This window comes from Salmo trutta, chromosome 17, assembly GCF_901001165.1.
Source record: "Salmo trutta chromosome 17, fSalTru1.1, whole genome shotgun sequence".
Classification (NCBI taxonomy): Eukaryota; Metazoa; Chordata; class Actinopteri; order Salmoniformes; family Salmonidae; genus Salmo; species Salmo trutta.
Window position 1 is genome coordinate 17612182 of NC_042973.1, and position 13958 is coordinate 17626139.

At 38.5% G+C, this 13958-nt stretch overlaps 3 protein-coding genes across 7 annotated transcripts in view; 2 read left to right on the forward strand and 1 right to left on the reverse strand.

The window, feature by feature from the left end:
* LOC115151754 (tropomyosin alpha-4 chain) overlaps positions 1–2117 on the forward strand; it is a 30196-nt gene extending 28079 nt beyond the window's left edge. For 3 of the 5 annotated variants that reach the window (XM_029695961.1, XM_029695960.1, XM_029695963.1), the window contains one exon: positions 945–2117. In XM_029695961.1, the coding sequence (XP_029551821.1) occupies positions 945–1027 (83 nt within the window). In that variant the 3' untranslated portion in view covers positions 1028–2117. Of the gene's footprint in view, positions 1–105; positions 901–944 lie in introns of those variants that run through there. The other 2 variants (XM_029695962.1, XM_029695964.1) reach the window with 2 other exon arrangements.
* LOC115151756 (40S ribosomal protein S27-like) lies at positions 1987–4282 on the reverse strand. The gene is made up of 4 exons (XM_029695967.1): positions 4128–4282; positions 2892–3000; positions 2547–2657; positions 1987–2417 (listed from the first exon to the last, which is right to left on the reverse strand). Exons 1-4 carry the CDS (start codon positions 4131–4133, stop codon positions 2389–2391), a joined length of 255 nt encoding a protein of 84 aa, XP_029551827.1. The 5' UTR covers positions 4134–4282; the 3' UTR covers positions 1987–2388.
* A 96-nt stretch (positions 4283–4378) lies between these two features.
* Positions 4379–13388, forward strand: LOC115151755 (ras-related protein Rab-8A). The gene is made up of 8 exons (XM_029695965.1): positions 4379–4580; positions 5383–5443; positions 5593–5653; positions 6583–6660; positions 9328–9417; positions 9703–9768; positions 9911–9961; positions 10046–13388. Exons 1-8 carry the CDS (start codon positions 4457–4459, stop codon positions 10133–10135), a joined length of 621 nt encoding a protein of 206 aa, XP_029551825.1. The 5' UTR covers positions 4379–4456; the 3' UTR covers positions 10136–13388.
* Positions 13389–13958: the final 570 nt, after the last annotated feature.

A 13958-nucleotide genomic window follows, 5' to 3' on the forward strand; every position in this document is an offset into this window, starting at 1 on the left:
TGCCACCATTTCCTTTTTGATTCCCTGTCCTGTCCTCCACATCTCTCGGCTGCTGCTTTCCTTGTGCCTTACCTGTGCTACTTCCTGCTGCCCTTTGACCTCCAGATGAACTTTACGCTCAGAAGCTGAAGTACAAGGCTGTCAGCGAGGAGCTGGATCATGCCTTCAATGACATGACCTCCTTGTAGACATTTCTTTCTGCCGGCCTCCTGCTGCCTGTCTCCTGCTGCCTCCGGGGTGTCTGTCCTCTCACCCTTCCCACTTTAGGCTATTGTGTCCTGGGGTTAGCCTCCTGAAATACCCTTTTTCATTTTCTCTGTGCCTTCTGTCCATCTCACTGTGTAATGAAACTCATTAAAAGCTAACTATCTCAACTATCCTTTCTTCTTTAATTAAATAGTTCTGATATTACAATCTTTATAATGTGATAAACAACTGTTTTAAGAAGGTGAGCATTTATGGAGTGTGGCATGCATTCACACTGAGTGTCCCTCACATCCTTTTTACATAACATTTGTCGCGCAACTCCATACATTACTGTCATCATATATGACAATCTGCCTTTTGTTTTGGGTAGTGTTCTTTAGTGTGGTTGTGTTTTGCATATGGAACATCTTAACACGACCACAGCAGTTACAGTATGTAAAATCAATCAATCAATGAAATGTATTTATAAAGCCCTTTTTATATCAGCTGATGTCACAAAGTGATATACAGAAACCCAGCCTAAAACCCTAAACAGCAAGAAATGCAGATGTAGAAGCACCGTGGCAAGGAAGCAGCTGTTGTACATCCTGTATAGGAATGGCTTTGGATTCTGTGTAGAATATTGTTTACCAAACCTAAGGAAAATTAATTCATATTAATCAACTTTATGATGGTCCTGTCATGTGTGGTTTCATTCAATATTTCTTCAATATGTCTTTATTTTATTTATTTTTTAGAAAAATTAGCAGGTGCCAAAGAAGAGAACATGGGAATGCATCAAGTCCTGGATCAAACACTGCAAGAGCTCAACAGCTTATAAAGATGATGATGATTAGGAAGATGGAGAGGATAAAAGTCTTGCAACATTCCATAAATATTACATTTCATTTCACATTTTGAGCTGTAAAGTCTTATTCCCAGCGAAAGGGGATTAACTTTACTTGTACCCTTAGTTTTTTCAAACAAATGAGTCAAGAATAGAAAAACGACAACTCATATTTGAAATGTGCACTCAAAAGCATGTTTTGAAATGGGTTATGTTATATGTATGGCCTTCATTTATGTATGATTCATGAGCTCCACCTAGAGTTATTTTTCAAACAGTTGACAGGAATCAGCTTTTACCAACTGACATGGTAATTTAGTGCATGCACAATGTATGTGAACATATCCACAGGTTGGACTGTGCCTTTTAATAATGAGCCAATATTCTACCTTTGGTGTATATGTGTGTGTTAACATGGTCATTGAGACTAGAGGAAGACTCATGGAAAGGATGGTGAACATGTCTGTGGTGCTACTGGTGGTGCTAAAATACTGTGACTATCATTCAGGTGGAGGGATTGCCAAAGCGGGGGGGGAAAAAACAATTGTTTTTAATGTGAAAAAAGCATCATATACAAATCTTTCAAGGAACTACAACCCCTCTTCTGACCTAACCTATTATCTGTATGGTCTTAAAGTGTCGCCATATGCTGACATGCAGCTTCATAGCACCTCCTTTCCACTATGGCCTGACACGCCTGCCACTATCCCAGCTCTGCATTTGACTGCTTAGCCTAGGTGTAAAATCATAATCCTGGTATTATATTGTGGTGGTAGCATATTTAGTAAAAGTGAAACCAAAAAAAGCACCACTGGGGCCTCAAGGTAATAAAACATGGATACTTATTGTATATAGTAGAATAATGTTAGTTATTGATGTATTGCTCCAGTTTTACAAAACTTTCAGTTAGGGGCACTCTTGAAACCAAATAATACACAAACCAGAGAAGGTGAACCGTCAAAAGGTTTTATTGTTGTCTGTGAAGGTAATCAATCAAGGCTTCTCATCCTTACTTGACTGAGTCTGTGTTGAAATGTTTCATTCACTTTTCCCGCTTTCAGTCTAATAAATTTTTACACAACAACCTGGCTCAAGAGATTATTTAATTTATTATTTAGTAAGAAAAATAGAAATGTCAGAGACAAACCACTTCAGCATACAGTATATTATACCTATTCATTACGAAAAGGCATATTGTAGCTGAACAATATTGTAATCTTTATATCATAAGGACAAAACACTGTCAATCAGCTCAACTGAATAATCCCCATTCAATATAATTTAATATTTTACGAAACATCCATGGTCCACAATTTACAACTATCAGAGTTGATAGCTCACTACTGAAATCTCACTCAGCGTTGCTTTCTTCTGAAGGAGCAGCCTGTATAGGGGTGAGAAGGAGACTGGTAAAGTCAAAAATCAGTAGATATTCGATAGAGCTCTACACTGATATGGGCCTATGGTACTGTATAAGTTCTTGAGCAATGTGAATGTACAACAGTCTTCTTACCTTCCGTGAGGCGGCATTTCCCCCCTCTGGGCTGGCACAGGACGAAGGAGCAGCCGCCACAGGGCACCACTCTCTGGGCATGACTGAACACTGTGGTGATCCTGTAGCAGCCTGGAATAAAATTTAAATAAATGTTTTCTGTAACCTTATTTTTTTATTTAATAAGCCTTTGTAAATGCTTTATTTATTTTCATGCTTTATATTTTTTGTTGTAAATGATTATAATTCTTATCGGGAAATGGGAAAGCTAATTTAATAATAGTGTGAACACTACATGTAAATAGTTTATCAATGCAAAAAGTTGCAACTTGTGCAGTTGATGTAAGGTACATCCTTAATACTCACCAGGGCATTTTACATCCATGAAGTAGGAGTTGGGACTCTGAACCAACCTCTTCTTCTTGTGTCTTTGCCTCTCAGCCTCCAAAGTAGGGTGCATTAGGTCCTTAGTGAGCTGCAATATGGATTAATGTATAAAACATATTTGTTTTCACAGCTCACACCATTAGAACCATTCAAAAAGATACAACCATATGAAAGGGGAAATAAGTCAAGGGCACCCTCTCATGTCTGATACAAGAACTGCAGCAGAACTATTTCTGAGGCATGCCCAGACATGTATTCCATTCCCAGAACAGGCACCACTATTTTATATTTGCTAAATGGTCATGTTTTAAACCAAACCATAGTCTTCATAATTTATTGCTGAACTTGACTGAATCATTAGCTAGTGCTGAGCGATTAACCGACAGTTTTTTTCTGGTTATTAGCAACGTCGGTCAATTACTTGAATTCCATTTAGTCCGGTTTTAGTGGGTGGGCGTATAATGCGAAGGTCTATCAACCCAAAGGTTGCGAGTTCAAATCTCATCACGGACAACTTTAGCATTTTCGCTAATTTACAACTACATTTTTGAATCTACTTTATAACTACTTAGCATGTCTGCTATCCCTTCCCCTAACCCTTTAACCTAACTTCTAAACTTAATCTTAAACCTAACACCAAGCCTAGCTAACGTTAACGAGCTAGCTAACGTTAGCCACCTAGCTAGAATTCATAACAGATTAATACGAAATTATTTGAAACTAGGATGCCACCGTCTGACTGTTACTGCCTAAGCAGAGAAAAGATTATTAGGATATTAAAACGAATAAGCTCATCAAATAAAAAGTAATATACACACCGGAAATATTGTATTATTTCATAGTAATTTCTTATTTTATATTGATATCTACCCCATGTGGAACTGAGAGAAAATTAATGTTTACTACTTTTGACTTTGGAATTTCCACTAAAAAGCTCTAAAATCATTGTAATGCTATTATTTCATAATGCATTTCATGTATAAAAAAAAGATAAAAATCGAAAACCATGATTATTTTTTTAAATAATCGAACTGAAACCGAAGCAACCTCAAAAAGTACTAATAGCACTATTAGCTACTGACTTCAATGTTCATGGTAAAAACAAGACCTCCAATAAACATGTACACGTTGTACAGTATTTGACTGGCTATTCCAAAGATGTCAACACAATACGTGTGGCTATAGTTCTCGCATGAGCAAAGAAAAACCACCTACCGCCATTGCTTCTCTTGGTTATTGTTATTTCACTCACTGGCACTGTACTTTCAACTTTGATTAGAATATTACAGCACTCCTTGCAGACTGATATCGTTGTTGTTAAAATGAGAAGATAATGGTTGGATCACATTTTAATGGGTGGGACATTGACTTCAAGAGCACAATCAGCTGACGTTACCATTTTGATTGACAGCGGCTAATTCACGGATCCAGAGCAGTCAAGAGTGAAATGTTGTTTGTCCAATCACTGGTCCAGTAAATCGAGCAAAGCAGTAACGTATCTCTTTGCACAACTGCCGGGCGGGATTTCCGCAATTGCTAATAATATGGCGAAGACTTACGATTACTTGTTTAAACTACTGTTAATCGGCGATTCTGGCGTCGGAAAGACGTGTGTGTTGTTCAGGTTTTCAGAAGATGCCTTCAACTCAACATTTATCTCCACAATAGGTATGTGAATTTCGTACATTTTCTGGTTAGAAAAGTTCTGCCGGAGGACGGGTGGCTAGTTAGCAGCAATGCTAGTGTGCGCCCATCCTGTCATGCTAACGCTAGTTAGCTAGCTAGCTTATTTGGTTAGCATTCAGGACTAGCTTGCTAGTTAACTTAACCGGCTTTTCACACTGCTCGCTTGGCAATAAAACCAGCACTTCAGCATCCCCAGCATACCTCAAATTGATATTTTCATGAGATTTTAGCAGGCGACGTCACCGGACTCCTTAGCTAACTAACGTTAGCTGTCAAGTGAGCAAGAACAAGCTTACTCTGACTCATTAGATAGCTTAGCTAGCTAACGTTAGATAACAGTGAAGTTCACTTCCCAACAAGCAATGCATGAAAGAGTTTGCTAGTTCAAACCAGTCACTGTAACATTACAGAAAGGTAAGTTTTAGTAGCTACATGTTGGGGAGGTCTTCCCTGAAGTTATGCAGCCATTTACATTAGACAAGCCATCTCTCAAATTGAAGTTGTGCACTTCCTGTGTGTGGCCTGCAGCATCATCTAAAAAGATGGGCCTCCCTAGCCAGAACTCTCTGGACATGATATAATCCAAATAATTACTAGCTATCCTTCAAGCAAATGTTGAATGCAGTCTGGTTTTGCCACTTGTGCATAAACAGTGCTGTAGGCCTAAAAAATACATCAAACTCAAATGGTTGTGTTTCAATGATCTTTTGGAGCGCAGTGGTTAAATAAAATTTAAGTGGGTGGAAGTGCAAGAATTGTCTCACTTTTGCTTTCCCTCTTTCAGGTATTGACTTTAAAATTAGAACTGTTGAACTAGATGGTAAGAAGATCAAGCTACAGATATGGTAAGACAGCCCTTTGACTTCACAGAATGTCTCTGAAATTATGTCTTGAAAAAGTGCACCTTGGGAATGATCAATTGGCCTATAATTCTACAGGTGGGTTAAAATCAGGGATGGGAAGTAAAGGATCTCATTGTGTTGTTCTCTCCCAGGGACACAGCTGGCCAGGAGCGGTTTCGAACAATCACAACGGCATACTACAGAGGAGCCATGGTCAGTCGCTTTACTTTACTATGTCCCTCTCACAATTTTGCAAATGTACTACAAAGCACATACCTACATGAGAATCAGTAAGATACTTGAGTAAAGATAATGACTCAAGTAAAAGTGAAAGTCACCCAGTAAAATACTACTTTGGTAAAAGTCTAAACGTTTTTGGTTTTAAATGTACTTAAGTATCAAAAGTAAATGTAATTGCTAAAATATACTTAAGTATCAAAAGTAAAAGTATTAATAATTTCAAATTCCTTATATTAAGCAAACCAGATTGCACGATTATCTTGATTATTATGTATTTATTTATTTATTTATGGATAGCCTGGACACATTTCACCACTCAGACATAATTTACAAACAAAGCATTTGTGTTTAGTGAATCTGCCAGATCATCTGCCAGGGATGTTCTCTTGATAAGTGCATGAATTAGACAATTTTCCTATCGTGCTAAGCATTCAAAATGTAACTAGTACTTTTGGATGTCAGGGAAAATGTAAAAAGTACATAACTTTCTTTCAGAATGTAGTGGAGTAAAAGTTGTCAAATAAATAAAGTACAGTTACTCTAAAAAAAGACTTAAGTAGTACTTTAGTGTTTTTACTTAAGCACTTTACACCGCTGATGAGAATATAGTTTAGAATCTAAAAATAAATCCATATTCAGAGACATTAATAGCGATTAATTTGTGTTAGGCCTAGATTGCACACAAGTTTGAGTCCCTCCCTTTATTTTTGTAAATTAAGCACTACATACCTGAGATCATTCATGGGAGGTGTAAAATCGCACTGGATTCCTGTTCAGGCCCTTCATAACAATTAGCTTTTTACTCAAGTGTACAAGTCTCAAGTTTAACAGGATGTTAGTATCTGACATTGATTTTTAAAGTGGTTGTTGTTTACCAAGTCTGTTTTTGTTTTTCTCCCCAGGGCATCATGTTGGTCTATGACATCACCAATGAGAAGTCATTTGACAACATCAAAAACTGGATAAGAAATATAGAGGAGGTAATTATCAGAAATTATAGTAGTTTGGTTCCTGGATGCTTATTGGCTGAAACGGCATTTTATTTCACATGGTGCCTAAGAACAGCCTTTAGCCATGGTAGTGTTTCCACTACAGTCAAAATATGGAACAAGAGAAAAAATATTTCTGCAGAGGCGCACTTTAAAGATGCTAGAACAGTCCACATTTACTTTTTCCCTGCAAAGAAAACGAGCAATTACTAGAAAAAACAGACAACCCCATAGTAAAATAGTTTATCAATTTACCTAGTCAGCTTGTTGTTATGCGTTCTATGCTAGATAAATATTTCTCTCAAGGTGCATTCGAGTTGCGATTGCCATAGGGAGGGAAACATGCATTCTGACAAGCAATCAATGCACAACAATTCATAACGCAATCGTGGGTAAACAGCAGTTTTAATGGTCTTTAGTTGAGCAAGAGTAGTGGCAGCCGGGGAAAGAATTGTGACATGCAGTGGTTTCTGTGAGAAGTACGATATTATCACAATACTTTGGTGCCGATACAATAAGTATTGTGATTCGAAACTGATTTTATCGTGATTCGACGTTCCAAACATATTGCTCACCATATGTCTGCTGCAGAGGGACAAGGGACAGATGTGAAAAAACAAGTTTTGATCAGTCATGGAAGTGCTGAAAATTAATTGGCTCCCTATTTAAAAACATGGAGAACAAGCTATGAAGGAATAATACTGGAGTTTTGGTGCAGGTACAGCCAACTAGCGCAGAAATAGTATTGCGACGTTGTCAAAACTATACAATATATTGTCAAATATAATATATCGATATGTAACTATCAATTATTTTCCTCTATCACTAATATCTAATAATATGGACAAATGCATAGGCTATATGCATGGTTCAATATGTTAAAATAATTGTAACACCATATTTTTACCGATATGTTATTGGGACCATTCCTGGAGGTGGAAATTATATTTGAGATGGTGTCAGAATGATTTGATTTCCATTCATTTTGGAGTAGAATGTCCTTTAAAAAAAAGTTGCCAGAGCTGAGCTTCTCAGTCATTCTACATAAAAATGATCCAATGAGGACCTCGGACTCCATTAACCCCCACTGCTACAAAACACTGCCATGGTATTTTGGCCATTATAAACTGGGTGGTTCGATCCCTGAATGCTGATTGGCTGACCGCCGTGGTATATCCGTAAACCACGGGTATGACAAAACATTTATTTTTACTACTCTAATTACGTTGGTAACCAGTTGATAATAACAATACGCCACCTCGGGGGTATATGGCCAATACCTGCTAAGTATTCAGACCCTTTGCTATGAGACTCAAAATTGACATCAGGTGCATTGATCATCCTTGATTGGAGTCCATCTGTGGTAAATTCAATTGATTTGACATGATTTGGAAAGGCACACCCCTGTCTATATAAGGTCCCACAGTTGACAGTGCATGTCAGAGAAAAAAACCAAGCCATGAGGTTGAAGGAATTTCCCGTAGAGCTCCGAGACAGGATTGTGTCGAGGCACAGATCTGGGGAAGGGTGCCAAAAAATGTCTGCAGCATTGAAGGTCCCCAAGAACCCAGTGGCCTCCATCATTCTTAAATGGAAAAAGTTTGGAACCACCAAAACTGCCTAGAGCTGGCCACCCAGCCAAACTGAGCAATCGGGGGAGAAGGGCTTTGGTCAGGGAGGTGACCAAGAACCCGATGATCACTCTGACAGAGCTCCAGAGTTCCTCTGTGGAGATGGGAGAACCTTCCAGAAGGAGAACCATCTCTGCAGCACTCCACCAATCAGGCCTTTTATGTAGTGGCCAGGCAAAATCATCTCTTCAGTAAATGGAACCTAAAGGACTCTCAGACCATGAGAAACATGGTGTTCTGGTCTGATGAAAGCAAGATTGAACTATTTGCCTGAATGCCAAGCATCACATCTGGAGGAAACCTGGCACCATCCCTACAGTGAAGCATGGTGGTGGCAGCATCATGCTGTGGGTATGTTTTTCAGCGGCAGGGACTGGGAGACTAGTCAGGATCGAGTGAAAGATGAACGGAGCGCTCAGGACCTCAGACTGGGGCGAAGGTTCACCTTCGAACAGGACAACTACCCTAAGCAGACAGCCAAGAAAACGCAGGAGTGGTTTCGGGACAAGTCTCTGAATGTCCTTGAGTGACCCGGACTTGAACCTGATCTAACATCTCTGGAGAGACCTGCAAATAGCTGTTCAGCAATGCTCCCCATTCAACCTGACAGAGCTTGAGAGCATCTGCAGAGACGAATGGGAGAAACTCCCCAAATACAGGTGTGCCAAGCTTGTAGCGTCATACCCAAGAAGACTCGAGGCAGTAATTGCCGCCGAAGGTGCTTCAACAAAGTTCTGAGTAAAGGGTCTGAATACTTACGTAAATGTGATATTTCAGTTTATTTTTTAATAAATTTGCTAAAATGTCTAAACCTGTTCTTGCTTTGTCATTATGGGGTCTTGTGTGTAGATTGAGGGGAATGAGTGACAAAAACAGAAATACCTTATTTACATAAGTATTCAGAAGGCAATGCGTACAAAGTCAAGGGGTCAATACTTTCCGAATGCACGGTATGTCTTTGAAGTCTGTACGTTTTAGTGAAAGTGATCATGCAATGTAATTGCTAATCTTCTGTCTTCCTGTCCAGCATGCCTCTGCTGACGTGGAGAAGATGGTTCTGGGAAACAAGTGTGATGTCAATGACAAGCGACAGGTGTCCAAAGACAGAGGGGAGCAGGTGGGTGATAATCACCGATCAGGAAATGAAAAATATCAAACTACCTGACTGAAATCCAAGTGTCTATACAGTAGATATTTTGTGCTACTGCCCATGTTTGCTGAGTGACAGTTGTCCAAAGACACATGTGAGAAGGTGGGGATCAGTAAATGTTATGTAGGCTATTATCAATAGTTATAATCAATGACTCACATCTTGAGTATCTACAGATGTGGACTTGTGATTGAGCTGCTGTCAATGTTCACTGAGTATATGTTGTGCGTCCCTTTTTTTTACCTTTGGCAGTTGTCGTTGGAGTACGGTATCAAGTTTATGGAGACCAGTGCAAAGGCCAATATCAACGTGGAGAATGTGAGTTCACTAATTCTCAGCAGTTAAAAAAACAACAATGGCTGTACAGTAATTGTTGTTCTGTTAGGTTGAAAGAGACTGCACGTTGTTTTGTCTCTTTGATCTTAATTTGTCCTGTCTTTTTTTCCCCTTGAAATTTCAGGCATTTATGACCCTTGCCAGAGACATCAAGGCAAAAATGGACAAGAAACTGGTAAGTGTGTGTGTTATGTACAAATCTATTTTCGATTGGGTATTGTGTGTGTTCTGACTTACTGTGTGTGTGTGTGTGTTCCAGGAGGGCAACAATCCTCAGGGCAGCAGTCATGGTGTGAAGATCACAGAACAGCCCAAGAAGAGCAGTTTCTTCCGCTGCACCCTCCTGTGAGGTCAACGATCTTATCATTGTCCACAGCTGGACAGAACTGGACTGGGCTTGCTCAGAGCTTTCCTCTTTCGCCCTGTTCTCATTCCCGATATCCCAGGCCTCTTTGGGCTTTGAGTTTTTTTCTGCTTCACTATGTGCCCCCAGTTTACAAACGGTAGCTTTCATTGGTCAGGAGGATAAAGCAGTGTTGTTGGATGGATGTTAGATTGAGATCTCTATACCAGGCACTCTTCTGTACCATCATGCTCTTATATCGTCTCTCGTAATTACACTTAGGTTTCTGCTCACCCTCTCCTCTCTCTCTGTTCTCTGCAACGATTGTCACAGATACTGTATGTTGCTCTGTGGTCGCACTGCTGCCAAAGTTGATCCTTAGTGAGGTTGTGTCTCAACATGGATTGACCTTATCCTTAAAAAGCAGTGGCTTAATTCCATGATAAGACTAGTTAACCATCATACATCTTCTGTGAGATTGTTGACTGTGTCATCTAGCTACTATGTAAATTTATTCCAAATGTGTCATCTATGCATCCCTGTTTTTCCTTTCTCAAATTACAGTGATTATCTATATTCTACCTTAAATCCCCTTTTGCCATCCAACAAATAACAGACAAGAGAGCCACTTATTTCCTTAAGATAATACTTTAGATAATATAATACAGTTCTGGAGTGTTAGTCTTACAATGTTAACAGTAAAGACATACCATCTTAACGACATACCTGAAAATTTGCATCTGTGTTCAGCATTTACCATTATGCAGTTCAGATCATTTTTATGCACAAGGGTTGCAATGATTTATAAACTATATATTTGAGTGTTAGAACAATTTTATGTGCCAGTAACTGCACATTGAGTTGAACCCTGTTTTACTGTGTATTCTTGCACTTTAGTAGTGAAATTGGCTGCACATCTTGCAATTTGCAAAAGCATGTCTTATTCCAGTCCCTTGTATGGAAGTACAGGAATGTCAGTATTCATTAGAACTATTACATTCCAGAATTGTTCCAGAGGCTATAAGTTAAAATCATCTGTTCCACAATAACATCAGTCTAGTTAGGAACGAATTGCAATCTAACAAATGAATGCATACGTTTACCACATTTTTAGACTTGGCATTCAAAATGTGTTTTAATCTTATACCACTCCACCAAAAACAATTGTGAGTACCTCATTGCCCCAAATATTCATGTTATGTATGATGTAGAGACCACTGAAATAGAGATATAGTCCTTTGGGTGGTAATTGCTTGATGTCATTTTTAACATCTTATGCACCCTTTTCAAATTCCAGCCTCAGCCTATTCCCCTTTTTTTTAATTTTTTTTAACTGGTTTTAATTGTGATACTGTAATACCGTGCAGGTTTGTGTGGCCTTTGACTTTTGTAAGCTGTTTTCATGCTTGTCAGTATTTGTGACAGAAAATTAGTGACAATTGCGCCAAAGTAGGCTGCCTTTTATAGTTGTTTGGTAGGCCTATATTACTAGTCAAATGTGATTTTATAAGAACTCAATTGAATAATGTCAACCCACTGTATTGTGAAACAAATGCCATGAATATTAATTTCCAGGTTTATTACTATGTTCTTTTTTCTGTTGATTTATCAATATGCTGTGACATTCCAGTTCCCTAGAGAACCATTCCTGCTGCTTCTTTAGGGAAAAGGCTACACGGACACTCCTGACCTGTTAACTGATATTTAATTTAAGAATTGGTTAAAATTAGGTTAGGGTTAATCAATCAAATGTATTTATTTATAAATCATTTTTTACCTGAGCAGATGTCAAAGTGCTTATACAGAAACCCAGCCTAAAACTGCAAACAATACAGATGTAGAAGCGTGGTGGCTATGAAAACTCCCTAGAAATATCAGAAACCTAGAGAGGAACCAGGCTCTGAGGGATGTCCAGTCCTCTTCTGGCTGGGCCGGGTGGAAATTATATGAATGCATGGCCGTTAAGGTAAGGGTCAGTTTCAGATTTTGGTTAGTCATTTTGAAGGTCACCAGTGTCCTTATAGCCCCTCCCCTTCTTTAGTCAAGAGCGGTAGCTATGTGTTGTCCTAATTTAACTCCAAGGCCCAAATGTTGGTGTTGATGTGCCAGTATGAAGACCACAATCTATTTTGGGGTGTTTTGAGTTGAAGGTATTTGCATTGCATACTGTATTTGAAGCCAGATATTGGCATACCACTGTAGTGACATGGCAATGGACTAAAATGTTACAAGCAAGAGAACGTGTAGTCAGAGTGGAAAAAAACAACATCCAAGTATGAAAGTGCCCTTGTAGAAAGCCTGCTCTTGATTATGCACTTTTCAATAATTCTCCATTGTCATGAAAGACCAAATGATTTACGATGAACGAGTTGCGATATTCTACAGTACAGTCCCTATCCTCAATACTTAATTTAAGTCGCCTTCAGTGTGACAATGTTAAATGGATGGCTGGAGGAAAGTGACTTTTCATATTGGATTTAGCATTTTGTTTTTGTTCTCGTCTCTCCTTCCCTCTGAGCTGGCCCCTGTCCATTGCAATAGAAGTAGCTTATTTTCACCTGATGCTTGATATCATGGGCTTTGGAACTATTCATCATGAGACTGTAGGACCTCTTGAGGCTTTTAATATTTGACTTGAAGAGCTTCTCTTTGAGATTAGAAATGCGCAAAGGATCATTCTTGTATAGCTTTCTGTTCTTATACTCATTTTTGTCACCTTGAACTTGCTCTTCTCAACGCAAATCTATAGGGAATGGAGCACGTTAAATCATAGCAAAGGAACAACAGTGACTTCCCCATGAATTATCACAAATGGTTTCTCTAGTTGTGACAATGAAGTAAATTGCCATTGGAATTTAATTATTTTATATGTCCCCTCTTGTGGTGTTTTACACATGGGTGGGGCACAGTCAGTTTGTCGGACTGTTGTGTATCTTTTAGGACCTTTACAAAGGTCTGGCAAATGTTTCATCAGAATACCAGTTATTATGAAGGTTTCTTTTCCTTCTGGTGAAACTATTTGTACATATTTCAGTTTAGAAATGACTTTTCTTTGATCATATCATTAGCATTCCACGTTCAAGAGTATTTGGATTTCATAGTTGATTATGGGTTAAATAGAGGAGAAAATCGCATTTTGAAAACAATTGTAAATAAGAAAGAAATGTTACTGTTACCTACTTTCATAAATCTTGATGAATTGATCTACATGTTTGTAGATGTGTACTTTTGATGATTTATTAAAATGAGATTATTTTAACTTGCTGCATTTATTTTGTCAGACATTTTCAAATTAATCACATTTTATCAATGGATATTTTTATTTTTTTATTTGACCTTTTAACTAGGCAAGTCCGTTAAGAACAAATTCTTATTTTCAATGACGGCCTAGGAACAGATATTGAATAGACCTAATCCTATATGGAATTCATATTAAAAAAAGTTAAAAACAAAATAGCTTGATAAAGCTGTAATACCAAGGACAGTACCACAGAACAACGAGACAGATATTTCACTGGATGTTTAAATGTGAAGCGTCCACTTGGTGTTTCCACTCACTACCAAATATGGTAGTGAGAGGAAGCTTACCGGCGGGCAATGGGAGAAGATGGAAAAGAGATGGATTTTGGCTGACATTCTGCAAATTTGGATAAACATTGGATACAGTTTTCTGTTCCCAAAACTAAGGCATAATGCTAGGGAATAAAACAAAATGTGCACCCCTTGGGGTCATGATGACAGTTTGGGAAACACTGGGGGGGTTAGGAGTTAGGTAAAAGGGTTAGGGGAGGAAGGGTTAGGTAACATGCTAAGTAATTTGATAGTAGCT